Raw genomic sequence first — 16,162 nt, 5'->3', positions numbered from 1 at the left:
TCTTCACAGCCTCCCCACACACTTGGACATCCTGACAAACAGCTGGCCTACTTGCTGGACTATAAGTCCGGATCCCATCCCTCTGCCAAATTAGTTTAAACCCCCCTGCAGAGTGCTAGCAAACCTACCCCCCAGGATATTGGTGCTCTTCTGGTTCAGGTGCAACCCGTCCTGTTTGTACAGGTCCCACCTTCCCCAGAATGCAGTCCAATTGTCCAAATATCTGAAGCCCTCCCTCCTACACCATCCTTGCAGCCACGTGTTCAACTGCACTCTCTCCCTATTCCTTGCCTCACTGTCACGTGGCACCGGCAACAACCCAGAGATGACGACTCTGTCTGTCCTAGCTTTTAGCTTCCAGCCTAACTCCCTGAGCTCCTGAATGACCTCCCCATCCCTCTTCCTACCTATGTCGTTGGTGCCAACGTGCACCACGACTTCTGGGCGCACACCCTCCCCCTTAAGGATTCTGAAGACACGGTCCGAGACGTCTCGGACCCTGGCACCCGGGAGGCAACAAACCATCCGAGAGTCCTTTGTGTAAAGGAAGTCTGTTTGTGACAGAAGGAGGGAGTAACCTGTGAGAGCTCTTAAAGGAAGAGCTAGTACCCTTCCCTTCCAAGGTTTTGGAACCTTAGCTAACCTGGTTATAGGTGTCAATGTTATGTTGTAACAGCGATGCTATTGGTGAATATAGGGGAAGACTAAACTAAACTTCTGCAAGAGGTTTTTATTCCAGACTACCAAAGAGTATGATCTCTGGGAAGAACCAAGAGAGGCATACAGGTTGAGTCCACAAGGGATTCCCTGGGCTGTCTCAAATCTGAAGTTAACAGTGAAACTTGAAAAGGTTAAGAAAAGATTTACAAGGATGTTGCCAGAGTTGGAGGGTTTGAGCTATAGGGAGAGGCTGAACAGGCTGGGGCTGTTTTCCCTGAAGCGTCAGAGGCTGAGAGGTGACTTATAGATGTTTATAAAATCATGAGGAGCATGGATAGGGTAAATAGGCAAGGTCTTTTCCCTGGGGTGGGGTAATCCAGAACTAGAGGGCATTGGTTTAGAGTGAGAAGGGAAAAATTTAAAAGAGACCTAAGGGGCAACATTTTCACGCAGAGGGTGGTATGGTATGGAATGAGCTGCCAGAGGAAGTGGTGGAGGCTGGTACAATTGCAACATTTAAAAGACATCTGGATGGGTGTATGAATAGGAAGGGTTTGGAGGGATATGGGCCGGGTGCTGGCAGGTGGGACTAGATTAAGTTAGGATATCTGATTGGCATGGACGAGTTTGGACCAAATGGTCTGTTTCTTTGCTGTACATCTCTATGACTCTATGAAACCACAAAATTTAAAAAGAAACACTGGTTAAGGAGAACACTGCAGAGCTGGTGAAAGACGATGCTCCAGAGGACAGAATCCATTTAGTTTGAGCTCAGGAGTAGTAAGGGTGCAATTGCACTGCACGGTGTAATCTATATACCATCGGGTGGTGGTAAAGGTAGTGAAGAACAAATCTGCCGGGAAATTAAAGCTGGGTGCAAACATCAAAGGAGCAGTCAGAATCAGAGATATTAATTACTGGGATAGTGAGTGTAAGGGGCAACGAGGGGAGCTTCTTTCAGCAGTATGTGTCCAGACCAACAAGGAAGGATGCTGGATAGTTCTGGTTCTTAGGAAATGAGGTGAACCAATTAAATCAAGTGACAATAGGAGAACATGTAGGGAATATTGATTATTGTACATAACATTTACAATGACATTAGAAAATGACTAGTTGGTCAATCCAGAGTAAGACTAATCCATTTGTAGAAAGTAGACCTCAATGGGGCAAGAACAGAGCTGGACCACATGGACGGGTGTCAAAGATTGGTGGGAAAAGCATGAACTGACAATGTGCTACCTTCAAAGAGGAGATGAGATTCCTTCAAAAGAAAGGGTCAGAGAAAGCAATCCTGAGCTCCCTGAATCGCAAAGAAAAGGGTGTGTGTTTAAGTTGTGTGTCAGGTAGAAAATACAATTAAAAACCAAGATGAAAATAGAATATTCTAGAAGACAAATGAAAAAAGCAAATAGAAGAAGCAACAAATGACTGTGATGTCTAATAATGTCATACAGTCCTGAGGGAGGGAATTGGGAGGAGAGTTCTGAATCATAGAACATAGAACATAAAACATAGAACAACACAGCGCAGAACAGGCCCTTCATCCCTCGATATTGCGCCAACCTGTGAACTATTCTCAGCTCGTCCCTCTACACTATCCCAAAATCATCCTGTGCTTATCCAAGGATTGTTTAAATCTCCCTAATGTGGCTGAGTTGACTACATTAGCAGGTAGGGCATTCCACGCCCTTACCACTCTCTGAGTAAAGAACCTGCCTCTGACATCTGTCTTAAACATATCACCCCTCAATTTGTCGTTATGCCCCCTCGTACAAGCTGACGTCATCATCCTAGGAAAAAGGCTTTCACTGCCTACCCTATCTAATCCTGTGATCATCTTGTATGTCTCTATTAAATCCCCCCTTAGCCTTCTTCTTTCCAATGAGAACAGACCCAAGTCCCTCAGCCTTTCCTCATAAGACCTTCCCTCCAGACCAGGCAACATGCTGGTCAATCTCCCCTGCACCTTTTCCAATGCTTCCACATCCTTCCCGAAATATGGCAACCAGAACTGTACACAATATTCCAAGTGTGGCCGCACTCGCGTTTTGTACAGTTGCAGAATGTTATTGCAGCTCTGGAACTCAATCCCTCTATCAATAAAACCTAACACACCGTATGCCTTCTTAACAGCACGATCCACCTGGGTGGCACCTTTCAGGGATCTATGTACATGGACTCCAAGATCCCTCTGCACATCCACACTACCAAGAATTGTGAAGGGGACAGAGCAATCAACAACGTCTCCTAATATACAAGTGACTTGGAAAAGGAAACAAAAGAAACACAGAGGTTGTGAAAAGAGACTGGCAGCAAACATGCAGGAAATACTAAAGTCTTCTGTATGCATACGAATAATAAAAGGTTGATAAAAGGAGGAGTAAGGCCAATTAGGCACCAAAAAAAGGGAGTTACACCTGGAGGCGGGGGCCATGGCTGAGGTATTAAATTAATATTGTACACCTGTTTTACCCACAAAGCAGATGTTGCCCAGTCAGTGGAGTCAGAGAAGGAAAAGCAGTTAGGTGAAAGGTTTAAAATTGATAAGGACGATGTATTGGATAAACTATTGTACTTTAGGTGAAGAAGGCACTGGGGCTGGATGAGGTGAATCCAAGGATATTGAAGGGCCCGAGAGGTGAAATTGCAGAGGGACTGGCATCAATTTTTCAATCTTCCCTGGAATCCAAAGTTCGGAGAATTATAAACTTTCTTCAAAAAAGTTTATGGAGATTAGCCCAGCAATTACAGACCAATCAGATTAACGTCAATGTGGGGAAACTTCCAGAAACAATTATTCAAGATAGGATGAATAGTCACGTGGAAATTATAGTTTAATTCGGAAGAGCCAAAACAGAGAAGTTCAGGCAAAATCGTATCTAACTAATTTGCTGGAGTTTATTTGAAGGGATGACCAAGAGAGTTGATGAGATGTGGTGTAGATAGACTTCCCGAAGGTGTCCAATGGAGGGTCGGTCACACACCAGAAGAAAATGATAGGTCATGGAATAAAAGGGACAGTAGTAACATGAATATAAAATTGACTGTATGATAGGAAACAGACAGTAATGGTCAATGGATATTTTACAGGCTGGAAGAAGGTTTGTAGTGGAGTTCCCCAGGGTCGTTATTGGGACACTTGCTTATTCTGAGATCTAATAATGATCTGGATTTTGGTGTGCAGGGGCAATTTCACAGTTTGGGGAGGGCAATGAACTTGGAAGAATTGTAAACTGTGAGGAGATAATGTGGAACGCCAAAAGGACATTGAGAAGTTGGTGTGTGGGTGGATAGGCAGCAGGTAAGGTTCAATGCTGAGAGATGTGAGCCACCACCTTCTCAAGGGAAACTTGGGACAGACAGTAAATGCTGTCCAGCAAGCAATGGCTACATCCATGAGCGAATTAAAAAAAAGATATAGAAAAGAATGGTCCATTGGGCAGAGGTAGTATCGATTTAGGAAAGGGAAATCATGTATGATAAACTTGTTTGAGTTTTGTTTGGAAGAATAACTTGTTGTACAGACAAAGGAAAGCCAGTGCATGTGGTGCACCTGGGATTTTCAGAAGGCTTTTGATAACATCCTGTTGAATCACAGAATCACACAATACAAAAGAGGCCTTTGGCCCATCAATTCTGTACTGCTGAAAACAGGAATTTGAGCATGGGATTGGGGATACGCTGGCAAGAAGTGAGAATTGGTTAATAGGCAGAAAGCAGAGCGTGGGAATAAATGGATCATTCCCAGGATAACAGGTTGTTACTAATGGGATACCACAAGGGTCAGGGTTAGGTCCACAATCGACATCAATGATTTGGAAGTGGGTAATGCTGTAATATTTCTAAATTTGCTAATAATGGGTGGGATTCTAAGATGTAAGGAAGAAGCGAGGAGTCTTCAACAGGACTTGGTCAGGCTCAGTGAGTGGGCTAGGACATGGCAGATGGAAAATAAGCGTAAATATGAAATTATTCACTTGGGTAGAAAAGTAGGAGTGTAGGGACCTGGGGTGTCCTTGTCCATAAGTCACTAAACGTTCGTGTGCAGGCACAGCAAGTAAATAGGAAGGCAAATTGCTTATTTTTGATAATTCTAAGGGGATTTGAGTTCAGGAGTGAAGATGCCTCATGCTGCTTCTTATGATGGTGGCTGAGAGCCTCCATGCCCAGATTAAATTTGGCCTGTGATGGAAATAATTGGAACTTGAAACAGGTGAGCAAAAACAGCCACTGGCCTGCTAATTCACACTCCTTGTTCATTTCAAACTAAACTTATTTATTTTCAACTTGTTGCTTTAGTGTGAATATTTCAATTCCACTCCTTATGGTTATCAGTGACATTTCTTACCTTTTTTGGTTTTTATTTTATTTTCTATGTTTCATTTTTCAGCTTTTTTTTCATATTTTTCAGTGCTCTTCCCTTTCTCCAGTCACTGTGTTCAGCTGCATATTTATAGATCCTTAGTGAGGAATTAGCGAAAACTGAGTCAAAATCAGCTGCAAATCTGGTTCCAGCTTTCCTGGTGTTGACTGACATATAAATCCAGTCAGTATCTTATAGGAGGGCTTTGTTTCTGTAATCTCAATGCTGTACAACCAAGTACAATCTTAGCTACGCGAAAGTGGGTATTGCAGATGCTGGAGATCGGAGTCTAGTTTAGAGTGGTGCTGGAAAAGCACAGCAGGTCAGGTAACATCCGAGGAGCAGGAAAATCGACGTTGCGGGCAAAAGCCTTTCATCAGGAATAAGCAAGGGCTTTTGCCCGAAACATCGATTTTCCTGCCCCTCGAATGCTGCCTGACCTGCTGTGCTTTTCCAGCACCACTACAACCTTAGCTACTTCAGGTTTAAACAACAAAATCTAGCAACCAGGTTTCTTAAAAAACAAAAACCTTTATTATCAAAGCAAAACTTAATGAAGATGCAGTAATTGTTTAATATAGACAGTCAAAAACAAGTGTAAATGCTTATCCCTCTAGTCTCAAAATGTAGACATACGCATGCATTTTATGGAGAGAGGGGAAAACAATGATTTCTGTGCAGATTGGCTTTCTGAAAAAACTACTGTGGCCAGTGAGTTATTCTTGAAGGCAAAGGTCAAAGAGATAATGTTCCAGGTTTGTCCTGATGTTCATGTTCCTAATTACACACATCTGTCTTTGCAGTCCTGTAGACGCAGATTGCTCAGGAAATACAATATTGAAATATTCTTTTTAACTACTCTTTCCAAAGAACAAGTAGGTTCACTCTTAACATCCCGAGAGAGTTTTCTTTTGAGAAATGGGAGAGGTCAGCTGGGCAATTTGTTCTAAACAGACCAGCTGAAGCAGATAAACCAAGTCCCTCTCCAAGCTAGTCCCTGTTCAAACAGTCTCAGCAGGGCCGTGCAGCAAACGAACTGTAATCACCAGAATGTGATCTGTTTAAAATACATGCAGTGTCCACAATGAACTGTCAATAACAACTTTTAAATAAACCACACCAGGTATTTCCATTAAACCTGAGATAAATCAATTTTTTTCATAATCCTTCAAAACTTAAGTCCTCCAAGTAGTATTAAGTCTGAAGTGTCTTCATAACACCATGAAACATTTTGATTGTGAACTCTGGACCACATCCAGCTCTAGTTCCTGATCTGTTCCGGTTTGCAGTCTTTTCCTAATGTTAAACTAGAAAGTTCCAACTCAGTGATCCCTGTCAATGTTTACAGGCAGTTAAAAATCATGGACTGCTGACATTCACACAACATTAAGTGTATTGTTCGAGATAATTGACAATTACAAGCTTGTAATTCATAACCAGCAGTTTTTGTTTTTCTAAATCTTTTCTGCCTGAGGCTCTGATTTTAACTGGATGTAATTGATCAGGCAATAACAACACTCCAGAATCTTGCCTAAAACACATCTTTAAACCATTCTAACATACAGAGTGATGGCAGATTAATTGGTTGTGAGCAACTGAACCTCCTTTGTCCATGTTTAACATCCACATCAGTAATAAAGATTGTGATTGATTAGTTTTGGAAGTAGAATTGATATTTTAGTAGTAACCTTCCTGACCGCCCCCCCCCAATGTGTAGCTTATAATATCCCCAGTGATCACAAAAGTTAACATGGGATTGGTGCTGGATCTGTCATTTATATTAACAATTTGGATGAGAATCTGGGAATCTGGTTAGTAAGCTTGTGAATGACACCAAAATTGGTGGAATAGTCAATAGTGAAAAAGGTTATCTAAGGTTATAAAGATATCTTGATCAGTTGGGTTAAAGGGCTGACGAGTGGCAGATGGAAAAACCAAAAATAAAACTGCATATGTTGCAAACAAAAACAGAAATTACTGGAAAAGCTCAGTAGGTCTGGCAGCATCTGTGGAAAGAAATCAGAGTTAATGTTTCAGGCCCAGTGACCTTTCCTCAGAACAGGTCACTCAACCTGAAACATTAATTCTGATTTCTCTCCACAGCTGCTGCCAGACCTGTAAGATTTTTCAGCAAATTCTGTTTTTGTTTGAGTGGCAGATGGAGTTCAATTTGGATAAGTGTGAGATATTACATTTTGGTAAAACAATAAGGGTAGGAGTTATACAGTTAATGGAAGGGCCCTGGGTAGTGTTATAGAACAGAGAAACCTAGGGGTTCAGGTACCTGGTTCTTTGAAAGTTGCACCACAGGTAGATAGGGTGGTTAAGAAGTGTTTAGTGTGCTTGCCTTCATTGCTTAGACCTTTGAGCATAGGAGTTTGGACATCATGTTGAGGTTGTACAAGACGTTGGAGAGGCCTCTTTTGGACTACTGTGTGCAGTTCTGGCCACCCTGCCAGAGAGAGGATATTATTAAGTTGGACAGAGTTCAGAAAAGATATACCAAAATGTTGCGAGGAATGGAGGGTTTGAGTTATAAGGAGAGGCTGGAAAGGTTGGGACTTTTTTCGCTGAAGTGTAGGAGGTTGAGGGCTGATCTTATAGGGGTTTATAAAATCATGAGGGACATAGATAGGGTGAATAACAAAGGCCTTTTTTCTAGGGTGGGGGATTTTAAAATTAGGGGTGAGAGGAGAAAGATTTAAAAGGGACCTGAGGGTCAATATTTTCACATAGAAGGTGTTTTGCATGTGCAATGAACTGACAGAAGAAGTAGTGGATGCAAGTACAGTTACAATATTTAACAGACATTTAGATAAGTACATGAATAAGAAAGGTTTAGAGGTATATGGGCCAAATGCAGACAAGTAGGACGAGTTTAGTTTGGGAAACTTAGTTGTCATGGACGAGTTGGACCAAAGGATCTGTTTCTGTGCTGTATGACTCTTTGCCAGAGGGAACTCTGAACATTGATCCTGAGACAGTCTTAATGGAGTGATTTAATAATTGTCTAATTCACAGTGCAAAGGTCTTTATTTGTGGATCAAAGAGTGATATTTTGCATAAACATCAGGAAAAATACAAGCTATTGTGGATTTATTAGATATGGTGTTGTTGGAGGACTGTGAAGTTGTCAATATCATATCTGTCCTCAGAAAGAGAGATTAAATTAATGAGGAATTAACGTTTGTCTGCAGTGGGGCATTGCTGGCTGGGCCAACATTTATTACCTGTTCCAGCTGGTGCAGGAAGAGCATTGTTGGCAGATATATGGAAATGCTTGTGGATGTGGTGATTATGTGGTAAGTACAGTTGCCTTTCTAATCAGTGATGACCCCCAGGATAGTGGCAGATTCAGTGATGGTAATATTATTAAATGTCAAAGGGCAATAGCTTAATTCTCTCTTTTTGAAAATGGGCAGTGCCTGGCAATTGTGGGGCATGAATATTAGTTTCCACTTATTCGTCCAAGCCTGGAGTCGCGAGTGGTGCTGAACATTGCGCAATGGTAGGCAAACATCCCCACTTCTGACCTTATGATGAAGCAGGGTCTAGATTAGAGTGGTGCTGGAAAAGAACAGAAGGTCAGGTAGCATCCGAGGAGCAGGAAAATTGACGGTTTGGGAAGCAGCTGAAGATGGTTAGGCCTAGGACACTACCCTGAGGAACTCCTGTAGATTTGTCCTGGAGCTGAGATGACTAACCTCCAATAACCATAATCTTTTCCTATTTGCCAGGTATGACTCGAACCAGAGAAGACAACATCCCTGATTATTATAAATTCCAGGGCTAGGGCTCCTTGAAGCCTCACTCAATCTAATATTGTTTTGATGTCAGGGCTGTCACTCCCATCTCCCCTCTGGAATTCAGCTCTTTTGTCCATGTTTGACCCAAGGCTGCAATGAGGTCAGGAGCTGAGTGGCCCTGGGGGAGCCCCAACTGTGCGTCACTGAGCAGGTTATTGCTGAGCAGGTACTGCTTGATAGCGCTGTTGATGACACCTTCCATCACTTTACTGATGTTCAAGAGCAGATTGATGGGTTGGTAGTTGGCCAGGTTGGATTTGTCCTGCTTTTTTATGCATGCGATATACCTGGGCAATATTCCCCATTGTCAGGTAAATGTCAGTGTTGTAACAAGAAAATTGAAGGCTGAAACTGTTAAATATCCAGGATCTTTTAAAAGATGATGGCATTCTTCAGAAGATGACTTGAATGGTGATTGGGGAAATATTATGGACCAGCAGGAGGCTGGAAGAACACAGCAAGCCAGGCAGCATCAGGAGCTGGAGAAGTCAACATTTCATGTGTAACCCTGGAGAAGGGTTACACCCAAAGTGTTTACTTTTTCACTTCCTAATACTGCCTGGCTTGCTGTGTTCTTCCAGCTTCCTGCTAGTCTCCTTTAGATTCCAGCATCCACAACAGTTTTTTTTGGCTATAATTGGGGAAATATTGCTAATAATTGCTGGGACTGTAGGAGCAACATTTAGTTGTTTGGCCTTTAGTTTCTGCTCAGTGAGATCATGCAATCTGTGACCTAACTCCATTTAGCCTTAATACCTTTGGATAACATTATCTGAAAATGTAGAAAATAAGAACAGGAGTAGGCCACTCAGCCCTTCAAGGAGAAAGTGAGGACTACAGATGCTGCAGATTAGAGTCGAAAGTGCGGTGCTGGAAAAGGTCAGGCAGCATCTGACAAGCAGGAGAGTTGATGTTTCAGGCAAAAGCCCTTGATCAGGAATGAGATTCCTTCAAGCTTGCTCCGCCATTCAGTATCATCATAGCTGTTTAACCAAATCAGTTTCCTGTTCCTGCTTTCTCCCCAATCCCCACCTTTTGATCCCTTTTAGCACTTAGAACTATATCTAATTCCTCCTTGAAAACATTTGATGTTTTCATCTCAATTGCTTTCTGAACCAGGCAATTTCACTGGGTGGAGAAATTTCTCCTCATCTTGATCTTACTCGATTTCCTTAGACTGCGACCCCTTGTTCTGGATGCCCCAGTCATCAAGAACATCCTGTTTGTCCTATACAATGTTTCTTACTGAACCTGCAGGGTACCTTGTGGACTACACTTGACCTATTGGATGTGGGTGTTGGTCTTTGATTTTTTGATGAAACATTTCAGAAAAACACATCAGCTTGGTGAATGAATCTATGACATCAGTGTGTTCGATGCCAAGGAAGTGGGTGAATGGGAGCAGTCATGGCAGGAGGAGAGTGAGGACACTAGGGAGGAAGAAGCTGTTCCTTGTCCATGACAGGGCCCGCTGCATTTGGTGCGACACACCAGATGTGACCTGATTGCTACCTGGTTCCAGTGCCTGAGAGCTGTGAGCAGTAACCATCATGGAATGGGGAATAGTTGCTGATCATGATGCTAGCATTTGATTGCATTGTGGGATTGACCTGCAGCCTCTGTCGGTTTTGTGTGTGTCTGCTGTCTGTAAATAAAAGTTTGTGTTTGGGACTGTCTGCTTACTTGCCTGAAGGTGCTATTCTCTGACTGGGCAATGACAGGATTTGGGCCTCCAGTGGGCACTGGGACAGAATAATGGTGACTAAGAGAGGATGTTCAGACTGGCTATAGTTAAGGACAGGTAAACTGTGGGGCCTGGTGGATGAACAGTGACCAGGGTGAGAAGATGGGGTTGTATCTATGAGGGAGTGTCTGCATGCCAGCTGTGTGCTATTGGCAGTGGGTAGTATGGCTGCTGTCCCATGATGTTGGTGAGGGGCAATGCTGGATTGCTAACACTGATTGCCAGTGCTCATCCAGGGGCACAGCCAACATTTACAAATGGTGCAGGATGCTGGTCTTTCAGCAAGTACTCACTGAATGGTCAGTGATTCTGGGATGGAGCCAGAATTGGACGTCACTGACTCCATGGGGAGGTGAGCAGTTGATGGTTAATGAAGTGAGTTTGGTAACATGCCGTGAGGCAAATTTTCCAGGCCTGGTGGTGGAAATCCTTCCACAAAACCTGACACATATAACCAAAACTGTAAGATTGAGCCCAACTTGCTGGTTCATGATAAACAGTACGACCAAAGCACACACATGTCTTTCTACACTGTTCTCATGTTCTGTACTCCCAGTAATGTGAGTAATTGTAACCTGTAAATGGCTTGTCATTCATAACTGTTGTCTGTTGTCTCTCTACAGATGGGAGTTGCACTGGGTTTTCTTATTCCCCCCATGATTGTACCAAATGTGGATGACTTGGATCAATTGACTTACCACATCAACATCATGTTTTATGGCACTGCTGCAGTAGCAACTCTGCTGTTTATCCTTGTTATTCTCGGTAAGGAGACTACTAAATGAGCTAAGGACATACTATCTTAGAAAAACAGAATGTTCCATCATCAGAAAATGTTATTGCTAAACCGGTAATCCAGAAACCTTGTCTAATATTCTGAGGACATGAGTTTGAATCCTACCAAGGCAGAAAGTCAATAAAAATCTGGGATAAAAACCTATTAGCTAGACCATGAAACCATTGTTGATTGTTGTAAAACCCCATCTGGTTCACTGATGTCCTTTAGGGAAACAAGCTGCCAGCCTTACCTGGTCTGGCCTACACGTGACTGCAGACCTACAGCAATGTGGTTGACTCTCGACTGTCCTCTGGGCAATTACAGATGGGCAATAAATGCCTGGCCTGAGGTGCCCTCAACCCTCATACAAATGTTTAATAGTGTGTTATAACTGGAGGTGGTAACTGATGATGTCAGTTGCTGTTTGCTTGTTGCAGGTAATTCCCTTTTGCAACCAATATTTACGTTGCACGGTCTCTGAATATGCTGAATATAAACAGGTTTAACTAATAGAAGGTTATTATGTTTGTCCAGAGTACACAGAAGGGAATTTAAATTAAGCAGAGTCAGTTATTGTTAAACAGTGAATCATAAATTCACTCATCCTTAAAGTCAGACGTATTGTATTCAACACTACTTCTTAAAGACTTGTTTTTGTGTTTAATATATAAAAATATGAAACAGGAACAGAAGTCTGTCACCAGGTCTCCCAAGCTTCTTCTGCCAGTTAATAAGACCCCCATGGCTGAACTGTTTTTGACGTTTCTTTCCCTTGATCTACCTCTGCCTAAAAAATATCCAATCACCCACTTCCACTGCTTTTTCAGACAGAGTTCCAAAGTCTCACATTCCCACAAGTGAAAATTTCACTGAATCTTTGTTTATCTGTTTCACTTAATCACTGTCAATAAGATCATCTCTGATTTTTAAAGAGTAACTCCCTTAGTTCCAGATTCTTCCAAAAAAAATCTTCTCCATTTCTACCTTGTGAAGCTCCCTCAGGATCTTATCCATAAGAACATAGACAATAGGGTATAGGAACAGAATTAGGCCAGTCAGCCCATTGAGTCTGCTCCCCCAGTCAGTCACAGCTGATATGTTTCTTAACCCTGTTCTCCTGTCTCTCCCCATAACCATTGATTCTCTTACTAAACAAGAACCTATCTCTCTCTCTGTCTTAAATACACTCAATGACTTGACCTCCACAGCCTTTTGTGGTAATGAGTTCCACAGATTCACCACCCTCTGGCTGAAGAAATTCCTCCTCACCTCAGTTCTAAATGCTCACCCCTTCACTCTGCTGAAGTGCCCTCAGGTCCTAGCCTCTCCCACTAGTGTGAACATCATCTCAACATCCACTCTGTCCAAGTCTATCAGTATTCTGTAAGCTTCAATCAGTTTCTTCTCCCCACCCCCCACAACCATCCTTCTAAACTCCATCTGGTACAGACCTAGAATCCTCTACCGTCCCTCATGTGACAAGCCCTTCATCACCAGGATCATTCTTGTAAACCCCCTCTGGAACCCCCCCCCACCTTCCCCCAATGCCAGCACATCCTTCTGTAGATGCAGTGCCTGAAACTGCTTTCAGTTTTCCAAATGAAGTCCGATCATAGCCTTATACAGCCTCAGCAGGATATCTCTGCTCTATTTTCTAGCCCTAATGAAATGAATGCTAACATTGCATTTACCTTCCTAACTGCTAAATGAACTTGTATGTTAACCCTAAGAGAGTCCTGAACGAGGACTCTCAAATCACTTTGTGATTCAGATTTCTGAAGCCTTCCCCATTTAGAAAATAGTTTGCTCTTCTATTTGTCTGATCAAGGTGCATAACCTCACACTTTCCCACATTGTATTCCATCTCTGCTACTTTGTCCACTCTCCTCACGTGTCCAAGTCTTTCTGCAGCCTCCCCCACTTCCTAAACACTACCTGTCCCTCCACCTCTCTTTGTGCCATCTGCAAACTTAGCAACAATGCCCTCAGTTCCTTCATCAAGATCATTAATGTATAACATGAGTAGTAGAGGTTCCAACACTGACCTCTGCAGAACTCCACTAGTTGCTGGCTGCCATCCTGAAAAAGGCCCCTTTATCCATACTCCCTGCCCCCTGCCAGTCAACCAATCCTCTATCCATGCCAGTGTCTTGCCCCTAATACCACAGGCTCTTATCTTATTTGGCAGCTTCCTATGTTGCACCTTGTCAAAGGTCTTCTGGAAATCCAAATAGATCACAGCCACTGGCTCTCCTTTGACTAACTTGCTTGTTATCTCCTCAAACAATTCTACAGACTTGTCAGGCATGACCTCCCCTTGATGAAGCTGTGCTGACTCAGCCCTATTTTACCATGCACATCCAAGTACTGCACAATCTTATCCTTAATGGCTTAGCAATGATCGAGGTCAGGCTAACTGGCCTATAGTTTCCTGTCTTCTGCTTCCCACGCTTCTTAAACAGCGATGTTACTTTAGCCATTTCCCAGTGTGAGACCCTCCCAGACTCTAGTAATTCCCTAAAAATCACCACCAATACCTCTTCAATCTCTTTGGCCACTTCCTTCAGCATTCTGGGGTGTAGTGCATCTGGTCCTGGTGATTTAATCCATTTTCAGACCTTTCAGCTTTCCCAACACCTGTTTAGATTAGATTAGATTACTTACAGTGTGGAAACAGGCCCTTCAGCCCAACAAGTCCACAACGCCCCGCGGAAGCACAACCCACCCATACCCCTACATTTACCCCTAACACTACGGGCAATTTAGCATGGCCAATTCACCTGACCTGCACATTTTTGGACTGTGGGAGGAAACCGGAGCACCCGGAGGAAACCCACGCAGACACGGGGAGAATGTGCAAACTCCACACAGTCAGTCGCCTGAGGCGGGAATTGAACCCGGGTCTCTGGTGCTGTGAAGCAGCAGTGCTAACCACTGTGCCACCGTGCCGCCCACAACCTGTTCTTGAATAATGGCTACTGCAATCACCTTTGCTGCCTAACTCTCTTGAAGTTCTAGTTTGCTGCTGGCGATTTTAGGTAATAGTCTCGTCAACCTACTCTGAACTGCACTGGTCTTCAGGAGTTAAGTTATGACGAGAGATTGCACAAACTAAACCTGTTTTCTCTAGGATTTAGAAGGTTAAGGGGTGAAGTGATCAAAGTCTTCAAGATATTAACAAGAAAAAAACTGTAATGATAAACTATTTTCAATGGTTGGAGATTCTGGAACTAGGAGCACAGTCTGAAAATTAAGGCCAGACCGTTTAGGAGAGATGTTATAGGCACAAAGGGTGGTAGATGTTTGGAACACTCTTCCACAAGTGGCATTGGATGCTAGATCAGTTGTTAATTTTAAATCTGAGTTAGTTATATTTTTGTTGAGTAAAGGCAGGACAATGGAGTTAGGCCAGAGATCAGCTGTGACCTCATTAAATGATGGAACAGGCTTGAGGGGCTGAATGGCCTACTGCTGTTCCTAAATTTGACATCCCTGTTTGAATAGGGAGATTTTACAATAGTGCCTCCTAATTCTCGACTCCCACAAAATGAAACATCTTTACCACCTTATCAGGATTTTATACACTTCATTAAAGTCATTATTCATTCTGGATCCTCTAGACATATCAAAATTCTGTAAAAACCAGATGATTGTAGCTTTTAATTTATGTGGGAGTGTAGAAAGCAGCGTAGTGGGCAACTTTAATGGAAAGGAAAATGAGGCTGGATGTCTGTCTGAGAACTAACACAATTATCCCCTGATATTGAGTCAGATAGCAGTAATAAGTGTGAAACAAACAAAACAGAAATTACTGGAGAAACTCAGCAGATCTGCCAGCATCTATGGAGAGAGAAACAGAATTAACATTTTGAGTCCAGTGATGATCTTCTGAAACAGACTTGAAATGTTAACTCTGTTTTCTCTCATCACAAAGGCTGAATTTGTCCAACCATTCCTGTTTATGTTTGTTTCAGATTTTCAGCATCTGCAGTTCTTTATTTTATTTCAGTAATGATTGTGACCCTAGCTGTGTATTCTCAGATCTAATAAGAGCTTGTGCTACGTATTAATATACAGGTCTTACAGAATATATTTGGGGTCTGTTGGCTGAATGGCTGGTATGTTATGTAGGATGATACCAACAATGGGTTCTAATCCGGCGCTGGCTGAGGTTGTTATGAAGGACTCTACTTCTCAACCTCTCCCCTCACCTGAGGCATGGTGACCTTCAGGTTAAACAATGACCAATCATCTCTCTTGAATGAGCAAGCAGCCCCATGGTCCTCTGGGACCATGGTAACTTGACCTTTCTTTGATATACTGACCAAATTCATTGTAATCGGCTGCTGTAAATATTATTTCCTATTGTAATTCCAGTTTTTCTGCTTTAACTGATCAAAGCTGGAATTTAGAAAAGGTTGCACTAATAATGCATTAAAAGACAATGGACATCGCATTAGACAAAAGGGGGGAATTAAAGACTCAGAAATGACTTACTTGGAACTGCATTGTAATTGTGCTCTTTTCTATCAGTTTTTCAGGAGAAGCCAGATATTCCACCAAGCCAAGCACAGGCAGCTATCCTTGCCAAACCTATGCTGGATTATTCCTACGTCCAGTCAATACTGCAATTGGTTAAAAATATGCCATTTTTCCTACTTGTTGTTACCTATGGTAAGCTTTCATTCTATTCCAATACAAAAGTGAAATATCCCAAATGAAGGAATACGTGGCTATGGCCAAATACTGGAAAATGGGATTAGAATAGCTGGCACAAACGTGATGGATCGAAGGACCTTATACTGTGCTGT

At 42.6% G+C, this 16,162-nt stretch overlaps 1 protein-coding gene across 1 annotated transcript in view; it reads left to right on the top strand.

Annotated features, from left to right (window-relative positions):
- The window catches only part of flvcr2a (FLVCR heme transporter 2a), a 131,073-nt gene that overhangs the window by 31,544 nt on the left and 83,367 nt on the right, over positions 1-16,162 (top strand). The window contains exons 2-3 of the mRNA XM_043700216.1: positions 11,197-11,338; positions 15,885-16,025. Coding sequence (XP_043556151.1) covers positions 11,197-11,338; positions 15,885-16,025 — 283 coding nt within the window. The remainder of the gene's footprint in view (positions 1-11,196; positions 11,339-15,884; positions 16,026-16,162) is intronic.

This window comes from Chiloscyllium plagiosum, chromosome 12 (assembly GCF_004010195.1).
Source record: "Chiloscyllium plagiosum isolate BGI_BamShark_2017 chromosome 12, ASM401019v2, whole genome shotgun sequence".
NCBI lineage: Eukaryota > Metazoa > Chordata > Chondrichthyes > Orectolobiformes > Hemiscylliidae > Chiloscyllium > Chiloscyllium plagiosum.
This window is presented reverse-complemented; position numbering and strand designations above follow the sequence as displayed.